General features: G+C 52.9%; 7 protein-coding genes across 15 annotated transcripts; 2 read left to right on the forward strand and 5 right to left on the reverse strand.

Annotated features, from left to right (window-relative positions):
* Window positions 1-1,383: 1,383 nt before the first annotated feature.
* Window positions 1,384-1,901, reverse strand: H257_06175 (hypothetical protein). The gene has a single exon (XM_009831304.1). The coding sequence runs from the start codon at window positions 1,827-1,829 to the stop codon at window positions 1,419-1,421; it is 411 nt and encodes a 136-aa protein (XP_009829606.1). The 5' UTR covers window positions 1,830-1,901; the 3' UTR covers window positions 1,384-1,418.
* H257_06176 lies at window positions 1,865-4,207 on the reverse strand. 2 transcript variants are annotated; one of them, XM_009831305.1, is made up of 5 exons: window positions 4,033-4,207; window positions 3,041-3,825; window positions 2,660-2,983; window positions 2,454-2,612; window positions 1,865-2,263 (listed from the first exon to the last, which is right to left on the reverse strand). In XM_009831305.1, the coding sequence occupies exons 1-5, from the start codon at window positions 4,125-4,127 to the stop codon at window positions 1,917-1,919; spliced, it is 1,710 nt and encodes a 569-aa protein (XP_009829607.1). In that variant the 5' UTR covers window positions 4,128-4,207; the 3' UTR covers window positions 1,865-1,916. The 2 variants fall into 2 exon arrangements, with proteins under 2 accessions (XP_009829607.1, XP_009829608.1); XM_009831306.1 differs by lacking the exon at window positions 4,033-4,207 and having other exon boundaries at window positions 3,041-3,858.
* A 1,170-nt stretch (window positions 4,208-5,377) lies between these two features.
* On the forward strand, window positions 5,378-9,223 carry H257_06177 (hypothetical protein). 7 transcript variants are annotated; one of them, XM_009831307.1, is made up of 12 exons: window positions 5,378-5,582; window positions 5,627-6,167; window positions 6,247-6,405; window positions 6,461-6,844; window positions 6,902-6,988; window positions 7,044-7,455; window positions 7,511-7,671; window positions 7,730-7,816; window positions 7,941-8,135; window positions 8,537-8,810; window positions 8,864-8,977; window positions 9,035-9,223. In XM_009831307.1, the coding sequence occupies exons 1-12, from the start codon at window positions 5,575-5,577 to the stop codon at window positions 9,178-9,180; spliced, it is 2,568 nt and encodes an 855-aa protein (XP_009829609.1). In that variant the 5' UTR covers window positions 5,378-5,574; the 3' UTR covers window positions 9,181-9,223. The 7 variants fall into 7 exon arrangements, with proteins under 7 accessions (XP_009829609.1, XP_009829614.1, XP_009829615.1 ...); XM_009831312.1 differs by having other exon boundaries at window positions 8,537-8,977; XM_009831313.1 differs by having other exon boundaries at window positions 7,511-7,816; window positions 8,537-8,977.
* Window positions 9,200-10,576, reverse strand: H257_06178 (2-oxoisovalerate dehydrogenase subunit beta, mitochondrial). Its single transcript, XM_009831314.1, has 5 exons — window positions 10,007-10,576; window positions 9,785-9,940; window positions 9,602-9,736; window positions 9,428-9,550; window positions 9,200-9,360 (listed from the first exon to the last, which is right to left on the reverse strand). Exons 1-5 carry the CDS (start codon window positions 10,556-10,558, stop codon window positions 9,301-9,303), a joined length of 1,026 nt encoding a protein of 341 aa, XP_009829616.1. The 5' UTR covers window positions 10,559-10,576; the 3' UTR covers window positions 9,200-9,300.
* Window positions 10,577-11,522: 946 nt separating this feature from the next.
* On the forward strand, window positions 11,523-13,377 carry H257_06179 (hypothetical protein). The gene is made up of 6 exons (XM_009831315.1): window positions 11,523-12,308; window positions 12,361-12,431; window positions 12,482-12,577; window positions 12,651-12,800; window positions 12,862-12,962; window positions 13,064-13,377. Exons 1-6 carry the CDS (start codon window positions 11,546-11,548, stop codon window positions 13,320-13,322), a joined length of 1,440 nt encoding a protein of 479 aa, XP_009829617.1. The 5' UTR covers window positions 11,523-11,545; the 3' UTR covers window positions 13,323-13,377.
* Window positions 12,805-15,972, reverse strand: H257_06180. Of its 2 annotated transcripts, XM_009831316.1 has the most exons (12): window positions 15,860-15,972; window positions 15,635-15,798; window positions 15,454-15,578; window positions 15,090-15,392; window positions 14,765-15,006; window positions 14,516-14,707; window positions 14,194-14,466; window positions 14,045-14,126; window positions 13,932-13,989; window positions 13,717-13,777; window positions 13,576-13,662; window positions 12,941-13,492 (listed from the first exon to the last, which is right to left on the reverse strand). In XM_009831316.1, the coding sequence occupies exons 1-12, from the start codon at window positions 15,917-15,919 to the stop codon at window positions 13,409-13,411; spliced, it is 1,731 nt and encodes a 576-aa protein (XP_009829618.1). In that variant the 5' UTR covers window positions 15,920-15,972; the 3' UTR covers window positions 12,941-13,408. The 2 variants fall into 2 exon arrangements, with proteins under 2 accessions (XP_009829619.1, XP_009829618.1); XM_009831317.1 differs by having other exon boundaries at window positions 12,805-13,492; window positions 14,045-14,466.
* Window positions 15,973-16,711: 739 nt separating this feature from the next.
* Window positions 16,712-17,749, reverse strand: H257_06181 (hypothetical protein). Its single transcript, XM_009831318.1, has 3 exons — window positions 17,659-17,749; window positions 17,271-17,602; window positions 16,712-17,224 (listed from the first exon to the last, which is right to left on the reverse strand). Exons 1-3 carry the CDS (start codon window positions 17,729-17,731, stop codon window positions 16,745-16,747), a joined length of 885 nt encoding a protein of 294 aa, XP_009829620.1. The 5' UTR covers window positions 17,732-17,749; the 3' UTR covers window positions 16,712-16,744.
* Window positions 17,750-18,018: the final 269 nt, after the last annotated feature.

An 18,018-nucleotide genomic window follows, 5' to 3' on the forward strand; every position in this document is an offset into this window, starting at 1 on the left:
TACTGTAGTGGGTGATGCGGTGGATTCTATGGAATACTGGCCAACGTTGCCGGCCCATCGCTTGCTCGGTGTTACCGGAAAGCATCATGCACCACTTCAATATACATGGGGCGTGTTTGTGTATTCGCTCTCGGCCATCATCTTCGTCGCGGTCGGCATCATCCACACGCTGGAGGACATCCCATCTCGAGACCGCCGGCTTTACATCTTCGTGAACCTCCCCTGTTGCATTCATGCCATTTTTCGAAAGGTGGTATCCGGAAACATCCGGAAATCCGCAGCTTTCTAAAAATGAGGTTGCCATCGTATACAAATTCCAAGTTAAAAGTGCAACGCTGTTGTTGACATGTGAGTTGTTCGGCGAAAAGATATTCATTTTGCGAGTGGGCACGAAGGCGGAACATGCGCGTGATATCCTGCGCGAAGCGACAAGCCGACGAAGACGCTGATGCCGCCTCGGCACTGGACCGACTTGCGGAGTTGTCAGATCGCGTGAAGCGAGTCAAGCGATCCCCGATCGCAAACGTGGACGCGTTCGACAACTTGGTGTCGTTCTCGCAATACTACAACGATGACTTCCACTCGGAGAGCGACAGCGACAACGATGTTCACGAGGATGACTATGACGTGGCCATTGCGTCCGACTACAGCACAGGCAAAGACTTGGACTCGGAAGAGTCTCCCCCCATTGAACTGGAGATTCAAGACATCCGTGTGACCAAGGCATCACGAAGCAAGCGAAAGCAGGCCAAGAAGAAATCGTCTACCAAATCTAGCAGTCGACACGGCGCTCCCAGCAAGCGCCTAGCACAGGGCTTGTTGGACTTAAGCCAGTGCGTGACAGCATTGATGCATGGCGGTGACGAGGACTTTGGTAGTCGAACACTGCGCGGCATCCAAGGCGATCCTAGTGGCGTCGTGGGCGACTTGAACGTGTCCCTCACTGCGTTTCGGCAGGTTATGGACACGATTCGGACCGCTCCGTTCGACGACTTGCGCCCTGTCGTCAATCCGACATTGGAAAAGTTGTGGGAAACCGCTCAGAAGTTGAGTCGACAAGAAGCCCGCATGAACTTGGCGTGCTGGCGCAATGCCGCAGGGGACTTGCGCACCCAATTGCAAAGCGCTCTCTCTCCGTCAAACAGTAGCGTCGAGCATCACCGCATGTTGCTGGAACGATGCCTCGACTTCATGTCGTCCGTGTCATTGTGCGACTTGGTCCGCGACGAATCCACAGACATCCGCAACTTGGCCATCCAAGAGACCTCCGACCACTTGTGCCGTAGAGTCGGCCAGCATAATATGCAGCGGTTCGAGTCCATGGCGACCGACGTGCGCGATCTTGCTGAGGTCCTGCGACGTGAGTCTGCACCATACTCAGGTACAGAACATTGTCCATCCTACGCAACACCCTCACATTATATCTGCCATGAAGGTCCATCACCACCATCATCGCCACGACCTGTCGAGGACCGACCTGTAAAACGAGTGCCTAATGCTCGTGCTTCTGGATGCAATGTGTGCGGCGACGACGCGTCGTCAACTGACGTGTTGATGGCTTGCGACAACAACTGCGGCAAGCTGTACCATGCCGCGTGCCTCGACCTGACTGGCCCGCCGGACGAAGGCTCGTGGTACTGCCCCGACTGCATGGAGTCGCTGGGGCTGTCTGGCGATGGGCAGGTGTTTCTGTGCGCGGCGTTGCATTGCAAGCGGATCAGCGTCACTCGGTACTGTGCCGTGCACAGTTGTCGGTTCAAGGGGTGCAACTTCCGACTGCGGGGGCGCGGGTACTGCCGCCGCCACGACACGCACCAGAAGCGGAGCATGGCGTCGGATTGAACCCGTCAATTATCTAGTGTTTGTGGGACGACGTTGGACGTAATTTATTTTTTACCAGATGTGTGTGTATATCACTATTTATATTTCAACAACTTGTCGTTGTCGTCGTCGTCGACATATGGATCGGGTGGTCCGGCAGAGGTTCCATCATCCTCAGGGTGAAGGGGGCGGGTACTTCCACGCGCAGACCCCCCCCCTTCATGCGCGTGGAGCTTGGAATGCTTGCCGCAATACCCCTGCTTCTTGCATCGGAACGGACATCCTTGGAATTTGCACAAGTGCCGCGGGCAGTACTTTTGGTTGAACACGCAAAAGCGACTGCATCGCATGGCCAGACACGCAACTTTGACGCATTCTGGACAGAACCAGTCGTCTTCAGGCACCACGTCGAGCTGCGGCTGGAGGCAGTACATGTGGTACTCTACCAAAGCAGTACAACATAAATGATATGCCTGATTAGGTACCAAAAAATATGATATGTACAAATTCGATGCAAAAACTGATTAGGTACAACATTAATGATATGTACATATTCGATGCGAAAACTGATTAGGTACAAAATCTCAAGGACTCGAGGCAAACATAGATACGATTCGGTACAAATCACAAACCTCGGCCGCAATTGTTGTCGCACAGCAGCATCTTGTCGTGGTTGTTGTTCATAAAGCACTTTTCACACCCGACGACACGGGAATGCGGGACGACTGGCGACGCTACCAGCTTTTCATCGACCGACTGGACGGGCGGTGGGGTGCTGGGCACGGGCAAGTCTACGTCATGTGCCGTTGAGAAAGAAATACAAACGAGATGGACGGACCCAGCGTGATTAGGCGGCTTCGGCGCGACGAGGCCGGGGACACGTCCGTGGGCGGCAGCGCCACTTCATGGGGGGGCATGGCGTCGTCTTCGTTGTGTCTCACAGTCGCATACGGCGATGTACTCGGCCGCCGCACTTTCTTTTCCAGTGGTAGGTGGGGCTTTGGATAGTCTTTTGATGGACGTTTCTTGTGGACGTCTATAAACGGTTGGTGCGGACTGGATGCTTCCGGGGGCTGCTTGGGACGGGTAGACTGAGGGGGAAGGCGGCGAGCGTGCGGATGCTGTGGGGGGACCTGGTCAGTCATCACGCGACCGCCGCCATCTACAGGTCTACTGGTTGAGCGATCGAGTGGCGATGTGTATGTATTTCGACAAGTACCTTCTCCTGGTGCGTGAAAACTCGACTCATGCGAAGAGGGGGGGGGCAAGGCACTTTGCAGTGCCGTCACGAGCCCGTCTACAGCTTGCACTTGACGCGCGGCGGACGCCGTCACAGCTGCTGGCGTGTGGATGAGGTGCATGCTCCCGAGGAATTGTAGGACCTCGGCCAGCACGGGTGACGACGTGTCTGCTCCAGTCGTCGTCGCCATGGCGGCTTCGACACGGCTGTGCAGCTCCGCGGCTCTGCTCGTCCAGCAGGCGACGGCGGTGGCGGTGTGTTCGTGGGCATCGGCATGGCCTTGTTCCCATGCAGACATCAAGAGCGGCCGGGCAGCGGCGTCCATCTTTGCGAGCGGGGTCTCCAGTTTATGTCGCAGAGAAAGCAGCTTGGCGTGGATCGCTTCGAGGGCCATGGTCGGGTCGGGAGGGAGAAGGGTGAGGTCCAACGCGTCAAAGTACGGGTCGAGTCCAGCCGTGGAGTGCCGCGCGAGGGAGTTGACGGCGGCGCTGACTTTGTGGAGACTGTGCCACACCCGACCCATGAGGTCGGCCCCGCGGGGAGTGGTGTCGTCCAGCGACGAGTGGCTGCCTTGGTGCAACGACGAGGTCGGGAGCAGCATGGCAAGGCCAGAACTCATGCGAGACAGTTGCCGCATCGCCGTCAACACGTAATCCTTGAGCTCTTCCGTTTGGTCCACGGAGGCCAACATGCGAAGCTTTCGCGCGTCCGCGGCGGCAAACAGATCCGTTTCCGAATCGCTGCTGCTGTCATTGGCGTATGGTCTACACACACACACGAACTTGCATAAGCATCAAGGGTTGGGAGGACGTCTCCATGTTCAGGCAGTGGTGCCTGGCACGAACTCCAGAGAAGAATCATTCGCTTTTCAGGGTTGAACATGGCGACGCCGCGAGTAAATCAACAGATGAGCCACCACTGCAAGCGGATGTCCAAGATGCACATGCAACGATTGATGGTGCAACGCGAACCTCATGTCCACGGATATGTCAGCGAGACGATTCAGGTCACTGGGGCGCTCCCCAGGCTCGTCATTACTGCGATTGGTGTACTCTTTGACTGGCATGCGCAAAGAGGGAGCAGGGAGCTAACCGTGAGTTGTTCGTTGGGTGCTAGCTCGCGCGGGTGGAGTGCGAGAAAATCGAGGTTTCTAACCTCGAGATAATAATAAAATTACGGTTTGGAGGAATAATAATGGCTCCGAAAACACGTCAAAGGCATAGTTGGTGTATCTAAAATCTGAAAATTAAATTCGTGAATTGTAAAATAATATCGCAACTTTCGGTTTATTCGAAGACTGGTACTGCGAAGTGGCTGGCTGGCTAACAGCTCTGAGGCTATGCAAGGTGGTGAATCCGCCGACGAAGTCGTAGCCAACTTCACCATCGACGCCCTCTTGGAAGGTAAATTGGATTGCCAGATGATAGAGGTGAGGTTGGCATGGAGCTGATTGGCATCGTGCACCACCAGTACCTTGCTTGGCCAGTTGACAGTGAATACAATTGAGCGCATCACCAACGACGGTTTTGTCCCACTTGTACAGGTTCTGTGGATGTTGCGATACTAAATCAGGGAATCCATCCCGAGATGCTACAGAAAAGAGGTTCCTAGCTGAATCGCAAGCAACTGCGGGGAATTTCAGAATGTGGTGGAGCCCTCGAGCTGCGGTATGAAAGACCACCAGCCAACGTTGGTGGACAAATTGGCTACCTGGCGCTATTCACAGTACTGCGGAGTATATGACTTTGTCATGTGCCATGTCACGTGTTCGCCTTTAGCATTCCTCAGCTTGTCCGAGGTACATAGGTAGGGTTCTTGGAAACCTGTAACGTTATGGCTGGCTTCCTCGAAGGGAGGGTCTCACATCGATTGGTGCAAGGGACACCTAGCTATGCAGCAGCTATGTACACTTGACGCCATCATCACATGCACAGATTGCTGTCAATCCCTACATGCGCATGGGGCTTGGTCATCGGATGTGGCTGCAGCGCCGCCAACGCGGCGTTTCAACTTTTCAACTTTGCTCTTAGCAACGACGAATTAATACGCCACTTGAAATTAATTTGGGTCTGCGCTAGCCTCCACGAACTGCATACAAACTTCAAATGATCTGACATGCGATAAAATAAAAAGCTATATTTTTATAAAATTTCATCCCCGCTTCCACATTTGATGAACGAACGAACCATTTTGCGGATCTCAATCGTGGTCGTCGCGGCCATAACCACCTGGGCCCATGAAAGCATCACCTACGTGCACTTGCGCCGGCACATGGAAAGTGCAGTGGGAAGAGGCCGTGGTAAGCACTTCAGGCTGTTGCCCTATATGTCGCTCACAACGAGGAACGTCGATAGAACGCACGCGATGAGGCTGTGCGCGAAGCCCTTGAGTGGAAGCACAAGTTCTTGACAGAGCAAGAGCGCCGACGAGAACTATCTAGAGCGCTCCTCGCCTTTCTCAAGCAGGAACCATCAAACGTACACAACGCTACGATCAATAAGGTCCCCTCCACAATGCTCAGGTGTGCAACACTTCCACGTCATGCAGTCCTCAATTGTCCTTCAGGGGCAACATCCCCGACACTACCGCGTTGCTCACACCCACCCTTCCTTCCTTCGACCTGGATTATGACGACGACGACGAGTCCACGGACGAAGATGTTGCCACCGCATCCAATCCGTCGCACAGTCGGCGCCACGTAAACCGTCCAGTGACGTTGACCTTGGACGACGACCCGCCCCTGCAAGTGCGACCCGCGCGTTCCAGCACGATCGACTCTGGCACTCGACCCCACATGTCCTCCCTTCTTCTCCCGCATCACCTCCGCGGCGGCGACGACAAGGAGCACAATCGCATGATTCGCATGTTGTACTCTCGGTCCATCGTCGGTCAAGTGCATGTCGACGCGCACTCGCGGCGCCTGCACGACCTCGTGCAGAGCATGACGTGCTTCCAGACCAAGAAGGATCGCGTGTTCGAGCACTTCGTCGTCACGGGGCTCTTGACGTCTTCATCCTCCGGCCTCGAGCGCGCAACAGCCGCCGACGGCAACGATGATAGTTCGTGTGGCTACAAGCCCAAAGTGCTGTTTCAGTACCCTCCACCGGTACTTACGTCCCTCCTGAGAGCCTGACAGCCATCCGTTTGTTTTTCACTTATTTTATACGTTTCTGTGCGTTGTGTAGTCCATCCATCCGATCAACGAACAAGCCGTGAGTGGGTTTTGCTTTCCCGTAGGCGTGCCTGCGTTTACATGCTCTGGCAAAGACGCAGTGGCTATCCAAGGCCATCTGGTATCGCAGTGGACATTGGATGGGCCCAGCACCCTGCGCCAACTCCTGGATGTACGACCTCGGCCCTGTCCCATCTGGACATAGAAAGGACTCATTGTGTACATAGCCACACAATGCCCAATGCTACACATTCCGCCTCACAGGATCCAAAGGCGAAGCTCTGTATGGCTTTTGCGCCGCCATTCTCATGGACGCAGCAGAACCACCCATTTTGATTGACCAATCAAACGGCACCGCACACGTGGCAACACAAGAACAACGGGTCGACGCCCCGTTAACCCGTCCGGTGCACCCGAGCACGCCGCCGGCATCGCCCACCAAGAAGAAACCCATTCCCACGTCATTGTCTGCGACAACGTTCCATTCGCTTGCTGGCATTTTGGCCTCCCCTGTCACAGCAAAGTCGGACGATGATAGAGGAACTACGCTGATTACGCCGCGATGTTATTGCATCACAAGCAAGTACCCGTTGTACAAATTGCACTTTCAGGTAGGTACCCCACTGATTCCCGTCATGTGCTCCAACCACGTGCACGACAATGCGTAGATCCTTCGACTTGTGATTGAAGCCGATTTGAAATCCAGGCAAGCTGCGCGCACAAGTCCGGCCTACCACCGCGCCCAGGACATCGAGGTACGGACCAAACACTTGTGGACATGCTAACATTCTTGATGGGTACATTACATAGGTGGTGCTGACGCAGAGAGTGCTCGGGCTGACCTTGCGGGAGCGCGACGAGTCGGTGCATCATCCCTCTCGGGGCATCAAGCCGCGGGACGCCGCCTTGTTGAACGCTATCGCTACCAAGCAAAAGACAAGCGGAGTTGTCGCTATTGCAGAGACCAGAGACGGCGCCAGGACGCCTCCCAAGACCCCCCCGTCCCCCCCCACGACAGCTCAGAGCCCTCCTCGGCGTCGTCTCGTCCGAAGTCATAGCTGGACGGCGAATTTCACACGACCCAAGCAAAAGCAGCCCCTGGGCACGCCGTCCGGCTGTCGACCGACTACTTCGATCGTTGTGCACGCGTGCTCTGCCGCCGCGTCCGCCGCCGGGATCGAGCCAGATGACATTGTCCGCGCCGTGAACGGGTTTCCGCTAGGTGCACGAATATATCTGTCCCATATACATCTCATGAACGAGTCGGCATTGTGTAGATCACATGACGTTCGTGGACGTGGTGCACCTGCTCGAGTCGTCCAAGCGACCGCTCAAGCTGGGGCTGCGACGACGGCTGCCCGCCACCAAGCCCCCGTCAGCTCCCCCGACGTCACCGGGCGCCAAGGACAGCTCGTCGTCGTCCTCTGCGGTCTTGGATGTACGACGGACGCCGCTCTCGTACATGCAAGTGGATCCTAAGTGGATGATGTATGTAGCTCCTGCGGAGGTTCCGCGGCATGCAAGTGGGGAGTCCTGGCGCGTGGTCGTCGATTCATTTGCCTCTCACCGAGTTCAAGTATCGGGTATGGAACCCAAAGAACATTCGATCATGACACCGTATCGCATGTCCGTCCACCCATCCGTTGTCACAGTTTCTGCACATTGTCACAGTTTGTGCACATTATAACTTACCCCGATGGCTCGTAGTTTCCCGTGGATCAAGCAGCGACGGACAACTGGACAGTGGCGGTGCTGCTCCGACTCGTGGGCGCCCCCACCGTCGTCAAGCTCGTGAGCTGCCTGCTCCTCGAGAAGCAGGTGGCGATCGTGAGCGACAGCACCGCCAAGTTGTCAGTAGTTAGCACGGCGCTGCTCGTGCTCCTGCGGCCGTTCCAGTGGCAGGTACTGTTTGTAGCCCTTGTTACCAGAAATATGTGGCTGACTTTTGTGCTGATTCTTTGCCAAACCTATCTATGGATCGATTTTCTTTGTACTGAATTTTGTATGTTAAATCTTGCAGTGTCACACTTATTAAAGTCACACACTAATTCCATGTTGATTGGTCCAAGTGGATGATTTGATTGGCTACTTGATTGGTGTTCTAGGTTTTGATTGGTCGATATAGCGATATTGTCTGCCGATTTGATGCTGCTCATTGAGCACCCCCTCTCTAATTTCGAATCGACTTGACCACACTACTGAATATGTACCACATCGACAACATGTCATCATCCATCGTTCTCGTTAGTACTACGACTACTACTACTACTACTACTACTACTACTACTACTACTTGTTGCTAGTCGACGTTCATTCCGATCTTGCCGGCCAACCTGCTCGAGTTTCTGCACTCGCCCGTGCCCTACCTCGTGGGCGTCCACAGCGTGGTCGTGACTATGGAGGACTGGCCCGACGTGTGCTTTGTGCACGTGGATGCTGACTCGATGCAGTGCCCATACTCGTCCCTCTTGCTCTCGTTTCCCAGAGCCAACGACCTCACCAAGCTCCTCCATGACGCCAGCGCCGCGTTGCGGGCGATGTCGTCTCGTCCAGGCCAGCCATGGCATGATCTCACGGGTGGATGGATGCGCCTCTCGTGTGAATACAAGCTTATATTGGTGGATATGTAGAAGCCGAGCAAAACGTGCTGGGGCTGTTGCTGCCCCAAGCAAGCGCCGTCCTCACGGCCATTTGCGGCGATCTCGCGGCCTTGAACATGCCACCACCTCCCCCCGTCCATGCAGGTAAAGCTGGAGATCACATGGAGGATCGTCGTACTTGGCTCATACGAGACATACTAGCACATATGTCGACGTACGACGTGCTGCAGCAGCAGTTTCATGCGCTGGTCGTGCACAAGAGTTTGCACCCCCACTTCCTCAAAGAATTTGCGCAGACGCAACTCTTTTGCCAGTACTGCGAGCTTTCAATGAACCTGTCCATGTAACCCCCTTTGCCACACGTGATACGAGTAGTACTAGTAGTAGTACTTGTGTACTAGGACAAGTGGTAGTAGTACTAGTAGTAGTCTAGACGTGTTTTGGAGAATACGGTGGTGCCACCCCGTTTAATAATTCACGATCTTCTTGATCGCTTCAAAGTTCTTGAGTGCATCCGGAAGGTAAAACTACGTCATAGAATAAACCATCAGTTCGTGATAAATATTAATATATATATATATAAAATAGTATTACCTTTTCATGGGCCAACGGGAAGGGTGTGTCGTAGCCCGTGACTCGAAGGATGGGCGCCTCCAGGCTCAAGAAGCATCGCTCTTGGATTGTAGACGCGATTTCCCCTGCGAATCCCCCCGTGCGCTAGAGGTATTGGGTTAGATGAGGGGGCTAGGACGAGTATCAACAACATACCGGCGCTTCATGTGACACGATCAGCCGCCCGGTCTTGCGTACAGACTGCTCGATGGTGTCGACATCCCACGGCAAGATCGTTTGCAGATCAATCAGTTCGCAGCTCACGCCGGCTTCTTCCGCCATGTCGCATGTCTAGGGTGACAATGAGATGACGACGAAAACTCAAACGAGGGTGTATACCTCCTCCAAGACACGCATCTGTGCTCCCCATCCCACGATGGTGACGTCCGAGCCCGACCGGACAATGTCGGCCTGCCCGAGGGGGACGGTGAAGTCACCGACGGGCACCTCCGCCACGGACGCGCGGTACAATGCTTTGGGTTCGAAGAACACGACCTAAATAGGCAACAACACATGAGAGGTCCTCACGGAAGCTCGAAATCTAGGACAAGCAGTGTGTACCGGGTTGGGGTCTCGAATCGACGCCAACAGCAGCCCCTTGGCTTGCACGGGGTTGCGAGGAATGACGACCTTGAGACCGGGGGTGTGGGCAAAGTACGCTTCTGGCGACTGGGAATGGTAATGCGCTCCGTGGCCGACAGCACCGTACGGCGCGCGGAACGTTAGCTTGCCACAGTCCCACTGGTTGCCGGATCGGTACCGAAACTTGGCGGCTTCGTTCACGATCTGGTCAAACGCAGGGAAGATGTAATCGGCGAACTGAATTTCGGCGATGGCAGTGCGCCCGACGGAGGCGTACCCGATGGCAAAGCCGGCAATACCTTGCTCGCATAACGGCGAGTTGAATACCCGGTCTTCGCCAAACTGCTCGCGGAGATCGACGGTGCATCGAAACACGCCGCCGAACGCGACATCTTCCCCAAAGACGGCGGCCGTCGGGTCTGTTTCCATGGCAACGCGCATGGCATCATTCAACGCTGTGAACATGTTCATGCGTTCGGTTTTGAGTGGCACCGCCGCGGACGAGAAGCGGCGGACGGATTTTGCAAGCATAATGGCGACCGATGCGGCAAATTCCAAAATGGCACGGTGGAAATCGTACTTCGAAGTTGTTCGATTGACGAGTTGATAATAGTAAAACGAGAGTTGAAGGGTCAACGGCAACTCGTTAATCACAACGATGGAAAGCAATTTGATTGGTTAAAATGAATACACTTCGGTCAATTGAAGGCTTCTTATTGGTCCGTTCGGTTGTACAGGATGTAATCAATCGTTTAAAACGTTTCGATCGTACAATATCAAAGCTATATTATGGAAAAATTGTGTTTGAAACACAATGTGCTAGTGATTAAAACCAGGTGACTGCGGTAATTTCACTGGCCACACATCAAGTCCACGTGGTGGTAATCCATGCTATTGAAGTTCAAGTTGGCGTACTACTAGTATAAACAATCGCCACCGCTTAATCCCATTGTTATGGTGATGATGTTAGCTTCAAAAGTGCTGTAATCGAGTGGATCAGTAGGTATGAATGACCCTACCTCGTTGTGCTCACTAAATCACGCGACATTCGACTCAAAAGGGGGTGTGAACTTCCTGGTAGGTAGGTAATCCACACCCTCTGGCCTTGTCACATTGAGAATCTTGACAATTGTAGGTACAAATATGATGCGAATGTCAGAACATGGTATCTCCTGGGCGGCCGACCCTATCCACACAACTCCAGCTGTCGTCGCTATACATACACCAGTTGTATAGGTTTACACTCTCCTGGTAGGCCTACATAACGTGGAGCTATTGTCATCATGATGCATGTGCTATGACGCTTCTACATGTTGATAGCAGGAGCTACTATCTCGCAGCTTGAAATGGTGTGGAAAGTTGAAAAGTAAGTACCCCATTTCGACAAATCCCCGGGATGCAAGGATATGAAAGGATGTCAAAAATCGAAGTTTGGATGTAACTTCGAGTCCGATTTCAAAATATAATTAAATTGGTTTGGGAACGCCATTTCGAGATTTAAGCTGCACCGCGCGCACCATGTTTCAACTTCGCCGAGGCCTCTTGCATGCGACGACCGGTCGCTCCTCGTTCCGCGCGTTCCATGCGTCGCGAGGCGTCATGATGCCTCAGATTTCGTTCAACTTGGCAGATATCGGTGAAGGCATTGCCGAAGTCGAGGTCTTGCAGTGGTTTGTCAAAGAAGGCGACAAAATTTCCCAGTTCCAAAACCTCGTCGAGGTGCAGAGCGACAAGGCCACAGTTGAAATCACATCGCGCTTTGACGGTGTCGTCACGAAGCTCCATTATGACGTCGGTGGTATGGCAAAGGTCGGCCACCCTTTGGTCGACTTGGACGTGTCTGACGAAGTGGCCGCCGCACACAACGCAGGGTCTGGCCCGAAGAAGTCCGCGGCACCCGGAGCCAAGAAGGTGGAGCAATTGAAGAAGGCAGTCTCTCCCACGCCCATCAAGTCGTCTCCTGCTCCTGTGGCCGCGATTCCTCAAGCGACGACCTCTGCCGTGTCGCTTTCGTCGATCGTCCGCACAAAGTCGGGCAAGGTGTTGACGACGCCGTCCGTTCGCCGTCTGGCCCGTGAACATAACATTGACTTGGAGGACATTCCCGTGGAAGGAGATCGCATCTTGAAGGGGGACATCCTCAACTACATCCGCGAACTGTCGGAAGCCAAGTACCAACCTGCCGAGTCGCACGCGTCGGACGTCGATGTTGCCGCCGCGCCGCCTTCGTCCAAAGCATCGGTGGAATTTCTGACCGAAAGCCAAGTCGTGCCCGTGAACCGTACGTGACCTCCATGACGTTTCCATGTGTCATGACCTCGTCCATGTTGTAGCCATTCAAAAGATGATGGTCAAGGCCATGAACGCGTCGCTGAAGGTGCCGCACTTTGGGTATGCGGACGAGGTACATGCAGAAACGAGTTCTTGTTGATGTGGCTCATATAAACCAACTAGATCGAAATGGACGCCCTCGACGAGCTGCGCCAGCGCCTCAAAGTCGTCGCTTCCGAGCGTGGCATCAAGGTCACATACCTTCCGTTGATGATCAAGGTATGATTGTCACCACAATATATATATATATTTAACCGCCTGGCAAATATACGATATATATATATATTTGCAGGCCGCGTCGTTGGCCCTCAAGTATTACCCCGTCTTGAATGCCTCCGTGAGCGACTGCGAAGGCTTCATCACCCTCCACGCCCAGCACAACATTTCTGTGGCCATGGATACCCCCAAGGGTCTTCTCGTGCCTAATATTAAGAACGTCGAGGTATGCTATTTCATTGAATTTAGCAAACAACTTTTACTTATGGTCGTTCAATATTCCCTAGTCGAAATCGATTCTCGATATTGCTCAAGAGCTGGGGCGGTTGCAAGCGCTGGCGTCGGCGGGCAAGTTGGGCCCCAACGACTTGACGGGCGGGACCTTCTCGTACGTCTTGCTCTCTCGTCCACACAATGGCTTTGCATCTTGGGCTATCTATGCATGCTGAAACGAATATACTCATGGATGGCTACTGCGTGCTGTGATAGGCTGTCCAACATTGGAAGCATCGGCGGCACGTACATGGGGCCCGTGATCATGGTACCCCAGGTCGCCATCGGCGCCATCGGCAAGATCCAGACGCTGCCGCGCTTCAACGCCGCGGGAGCCGTGGTGCCGGTCAAGGTGATGAACGTGTCGTGGAGCGGCGACCACCGCATCATTGACGGCGCGACCATGGCTCGGTTCTCGACCAAATGGAAGCACTTTTTGGAAAACCCCACGGCGATGCTGTCTGAATTGAAGTAAAACATCAACCACACATTGATATCTCTCTCTCTTTCGTGTATATATATATATATATTAAAGACAGTAGACTTGCAAACTAAAACGTCTTAGCCCGATTTGATGATCACACCCCGCCGCGACGCCGTGCTGAGGATGTCCTGCATCACCTCTGGCGGCAATTCCATAAACTCCTACAATAATTCTCTATGAATATCGATAATATTATATATATATATATGGCGTTCGAGGTGTATATATGAGTAAGTATACGTACTGGCATGCCAATGATCGCTCCAAAGTGGCCAAGGATAAAGTCAATGCAGCTCCGCTTGAGACTGTGGGCTTGGCGGGCGTGTGCCGTCTGCAGATATACCCCACGAGTTAGAACCATTTATATCGACAGTCTCGGTTATACCACAATGACAAGTGCAAAGTTGTCGGTTGTGATGCTCTTTTGTATCGCACGTTCGCATTTCCTACGTCATTCATATATATAATATATATATATAATATATATTATTTATATATATAAATAAATAGACCATAAAATTAAAATAAATTTAATAAATTGATATATATATATATATACAGTGGGCAAAATCTCGCCAAAATATATTATACATCACAGACCGCTTCAAGTTGTCGAGGAGGAACTGGTCGGCCAGGGCTATCAAGTCCAAGACAAACTCTATGCATCGACCAAGTTAGTCGATATCGAGGCGCGTACTTGGAAGCCATCCCACCGACGTCGTCCGCCCCTTGATGCTCCAGCTCGGGGACAGTGTCGGTGTAAATATAGTGGAGCATCGCAACGAATACAGCATGCTACAAGGTACACACACCCGTGCTCATCCGCATAATCGTCTGGACGGTATCGCATATTTGTTTGTACGGATAAGTGGGGCAGGTCAATCTCGGCCTGCAAACTCTCGCGCATGGGGCCGCCCAGCATGATTTCCAACGGCTCGCATCGTGCCATGAGGATGCACCGGTGCGCGTACACGACGCGTCCGTCCACGACGAACCGGACGTCGCTCCGCACGGGGTTGTCGACAAGACTCGCCAAGTCGCGCCCGAGCGACGGGGCCGCCGCCGCCGCCCCTCTCGTCGGACCAAACGACGACGTACCCGTGATGCACACGGAATGGTAAAACCCCGCTGCAATCTATGCACAAATACACGTATTGAAGTGTAGACGCCCCTTCATTCGGTACCTTTAGCACTCTGACATGGCCAAGGGACTCGATGCAGATGGGCAATAGTCTGTCCAAGTTGGTGTTGGTTCCCAGCTGTCCGTGGTTGTTCCGCCCAAATGGATACACGCGGCCTGCGTCGCTCAGCGTGAGCGTGTGGTAGCATCCGCACGCCACGTCCACGATCGTGAACGCCGTCAAGTGCGACACCAACTACTCGACAGTGTAACAGAAATGAAAACACCAGTCTCTTCCGTGTGAGCTTCGTACGGTGGGAGTGGCCACCGTGTGCTGGTGGCCGAGGCCGAGCTGGCCATTGTCGTTGCGCCCAAACGTATACACGTGGCCCGCCTGTGTGAGCGCCACCGAGTGGTAGTACCCGCAGGCCACCTGCACGACGACTTGACAGTCGGGTCCAAGGTACACGGGCACGGGGGTGGGCTTGACGCCTGGCGGGTCTACGCCCAGTTGGCCGTGGTCGTTCTTGCCAAATGCAAAGAGCCCGCCCTCGGCTACAGTATATCATCGCGTACTTGCGTTTATCCCGAGTACTAGTATATTGACGGTACGACTACTACTAGTAATACTGCAGTACCCACAGACACGAGGGAATGGTACTGGCCACACGCCATGGCGAGCACCCGCCGGCCGCTGAAAAACGGCACCCGGTGCAGCACATGCTTGTCTAGTCCGTCGGGAATGCCCAGCTGCCCAAAGTCATTCCGACCACACCCGTACACTTCGTTGTCCTCTGTCGCCACGAGCGTGTGAAAGTAGCTGCTGGCCACTTTGACCACCGCGATGGCGTCCACGCGCGTGGGAAACGCACAGGCGGACGTCGTGCCAAGGCCCAGTTGCCCGCGGGCGTTGTAGCCAAATGTGTACATGTCCCCGTCATCTACACGATTGGCATGAGGCTTGGGACTGGTTGAATGGATGCAAGGTATGGTCGTACGTACCTGTGATTGCCGCCACGTGTTCGCAGCCGTTGCCAGCGCTGAGCTTGACCACGTGCTTGTCCATGAGACCCATGATAAGCTTGAACGAATTCACTCGCTGCGTTGTGCCCATACCGCACTGCCCGCTAGAGGTCGTTTTGGTTGTTGGTTGCTGCAAACGTGCTCAAGTGGTCGTCGCTACCTGTCGTTGTACCCGCACACAAACACTTCTCCGTTTTCACACAGCACGACCGTGTTTTCGTTGCCACATGCGACGTCGACGACGTTGCGTCCTTGGCAGAATTCCACTCGGACGGGTGCATAACGCGGAGCGGTATCCCCGTGTCCGAGCTCCCCGTACGAGTTCTATCAACGCCAATATCAATGCCAGTGCGTCAGTATGATGAGCGAACGCTGCTGTTCGCACCTGGCCAAACGAGTAGACAGAGACTTCTGTTTCCTCCACCAATGCAAGGTCATGCGCCATGGCGCTGGTGTCTGTCAGCTAACGAATGTGCAATCAGCTAATGTTGGGGATCTTACTGTTGATGGAAAAATTTGGCTAGTTATCCGAAAAAATGGAGACGATCCGAATAATTCCTCATACTAATACAGTAGTAATAAGACTGAAAAAAATAACAGTAAATATTTTAATAATAACTGCAATAATTACTCCTTTTCAAAACACATCAAATTCAAGAATACTATTATTATTTTGCTCTATATGAGTACATTCTTCACTATGATATCCGTGGTACTGTACGATGGTTGCAAACCATGTGTGATGTGTCGATATTGAGTAATTACATGTGGGAAGTATGAAAACCTCTCATTTTTGGACTTGCTAAACGTCTCTATTAATAGATGATGGGACTCACCTGATACCATACATTAATCAAGTCCGGTGAGTGTATCATTTTTATAGGGTAACTGGCATATTACTATTGATGAAAGCTAACTGTTGAGCAAATACTACAGAAGTACTATTTTAATAGTACTTCTGTACTACCATGTAGTATTTGCTTTCAGTCTTTTTAGTGATACTATTTTAATAGTATCACTAAAAAGACTGAAAAAAATAACAGTTTCTATTTTAATATTAACTGTAATATAAAAATATTACTGCTTGAGTGCTATTACAGTGTATCTCGTAAACTGGGTTAATACTACTGTAGTACTGTATTCATACTATTAACACGTAGTACTACTATTAACACGTAGTACTACTATTAATACGTAGTACTAGTACAGTACCAACATGGCCTTGACAGACAAGAAGTGCACACGAATCCACTGAATGAACAAGTAATAGTTAACATGACTGCATCACCACGTCGTCCGGGTGGTGTTGTGCGGGGGTGTCTTGGAGAGCTTGGGCTTTCTGGACCCAGTGGAGCTCGACGAGGCACGGCAACTCGAGTTTGTGCTCCCCGTGCTCGTCTTCTGTGACGTCGGGGTTCATCTCGATCAGCCGGGCGATCGACAGCCGGACGTCAGTTTGGCGGCGATGGGACAGGTTCGCCATGACACATGTGGACATGAGGTAGTCCACGATCCCATCTACGGACGCAGAGAACACCGTGTCGATGCGCTGGGACTGCATCGGCGAGAACAGGTGCGGTCGGTCGTGGAAGATCTGCTGCAGCTGGTCATGGTTGGGCTGGGATGGCACGTACGCGGCATTGAATGACTTGACCACGCGCTCCACGTCTTGCATGAACGGACACGAGTTGAAGTCCCCCGTGTTGAGCATGATGCCGAGACGTCCATTGGGGACCAAGATGCGATGGAACTAGCGTCACACCAGTCAGGATCAAGGAAAATAGAGCAAAGTGTACTTCGTCAAGAGCATTGGCCTTCGCCATGCAGTGGAACGCGTGTCCGATGGCAATGTTGCCCACCGATTCGTTTGGAAGTGTGGTGGCGCTGGCGGTGCCGTCGAACACCGGGACGTCCGACACGAAATGGCGGAACTCGGTACGACGATCATTGTTGGGCTCGACTGCAGCAAAACGCGTGCCTCCTGGCAAGACACGCTTGAGTGCCTTCGTTAGCTTGCCTTGACCAGCGCCGATCTCGACTATGTCGTACACAGCTGAAGGATGTCGGTCTTGCAGGTGAAGGACTTCGTCGAGCTTGTCGAACGCGTGAAAGGGGTAGTCGGGACGAGCTAGTCACGGATAGTTCATGAGCGATTTCATACCCATCATGCACGTATGTACATACCCTTGTGGTAGATGCTGTATCCCTGGGGCAACGGAACGCTGGAGAAGGCTTTTACGATTCCTTGGCGGTACATGATGCTTCACAAACTGTCGAATGCGCACTGGCGTGCGAATCTATTTGGTCAACATTTTAAATGACGTTTTAAATACATTCGACCACAAGAAAAACTCACTTGTGCTGCATTTTGTATCGGAAGTGCATCCAGCAGTGTTTTTTTATATTGGCTATTAATACCAAACGGAGTTTGGCTCATCAAGATCGACAACATGGCGTGTCACTTTGAAATCCATAATATCTAGCCAATCAAAACGCTGGAAGTAAGAAGTGATCCCAGGGGTCCTCCACCACCACCGAAGACGT

Source organism: Aphanomyces astaci (genome assembly GCF_000520075.1).
Source record: "Aphanomyces astaci strain APO3 unplaced genomic scaffold supercont1.12, whole genome shotgun sequence".
Classification (NCBI taxonomy): Eukaryota; Oomycota; class Saprolegniomycetes; order Saprolegniales; family Verrucalvaceae; genus Aphanomyces; species Aphanomyces astaci.

Coding starts and splice junctions, on each gene's coding strand:
- H257_06179 (XM_009831315.1), top strand. CDS start 11,546: ATGTTTCAACTTCGCCGAGGCCTCTTGCATGCGACGACCGGTCGCTCC. Junction 12,309..12,360: donor CCAAGTCGTGCCCGTGAACC/GTACGTGACCTC, acceptor TCCATGTTGTAG/CCATTCAAAAGATGATGGTC. Junction 12,963..13,063: donor TTGACGGGCGGGACCTTCTC/GTACGTCTTGCT, acceptor GTGCTGTGATAG/GCTGTCCAACATTGGAAGCA.
- H257_06178 (XM_009831314.1), bottom strand. CDS start 10,558: ATGCTTGCAAAATCCGTCCGCCGCTTCTCGTCCGCGGCGGTGCCACTC. Junction 9,737..9,784: donor AGATGCGTGTCTTGGAGGAG/GTATACACCCTC, acceptor TTGTCACCCTAG/ACATGCGACATGGCGGAAGA. Junction 9,361..9,427: donor TCCCGTTGGCCCATGAAAAG/GTAATACTATTT, acceptor TCTATGACGTAG/TTTTACCTTCCGGATGCACT.
- H257_06177 (XM_009831307.1), top strand. Junction 6,168..6,246: donor TGTTTCAGTACCCTCCACCG/GTACTTACGTCC, acceptor TGCGTTGTGTAG/TCCATCCATCCGATCAACGA. Junction 7,817..7,940: donor TCACCGAGTTCAAGTATCGG/GTATGGAACCCA, acceptor GATGGCTCGTAG/TTTCCCGTGGATCAAGCAGC.
- H257_06181 (XM_009831318.1), bottom strand. CDS start 17,731: ATGTACCGCCAAGGAATCGTAAAAGCCTTCTCCAGCGTTCCGTTGCCC. Junction 17,603..17,658: donor ATACAGCATCTACCACAAGG/GTATGTACATAC, acceptor ATCCGTGACTAG/CTCGTCCCGACTACCCCTTT. Junction 17,225..17,270: donor AGGCCAATGCTCTTGACGAA/GTACACTTTGCT, acceptor GTGTGACGCTAG/TTCCATCGCATCTTGGTCCC.
- H257_06175 (XM_009831304.1), bottom strand. CDS start 1,829: ATGCTCCGCTTCTGGTGCGTGTCGTGGCGGCGGCAGTACCCGCGCCCC.
- H257_06176 (XM_009831305.1), bottom strand. CDS start 4,127: ATGCCAGTCAAAGAGTACACCAATCGCAGTAATGACGAGCCTGGGGAG. Junction 3,826..4,032: donor GACATATCCGTGGACATGAG/GTTCGCGTTGCA, acceptor GTGTGTGTGTAG/ACCATACGCCAATGACAGCA. Junction 2,984..3,040: donor TTTTCACGCACCAGGAGAAG/GTACTTGTCGAA, acceptor GTAGACCTGTAG/ATGGCGGCGGTCGCGTGATG.
- H257_06180 (XM_009831316.1), bottom strand. CDS start 15,919: ATGGCGCATGACCTTGCATTGGTGGAGGAAACAGAAGTCTCTGTCTAC. Junction 15,579..15,634: donor GTGTGCGGGTACAACGACAG/GTAGCGACGACC, acceptor AACGACCTCTAG/CGGGCAGTGCGGTATGGGCA. Junction 14,127..14,193: donor TTGACCTGCCCCACTTATCC/GTACAAACAAAT, acceptor TGTACCTTGTAG/CATGCTGTATTCGTTGCGAT.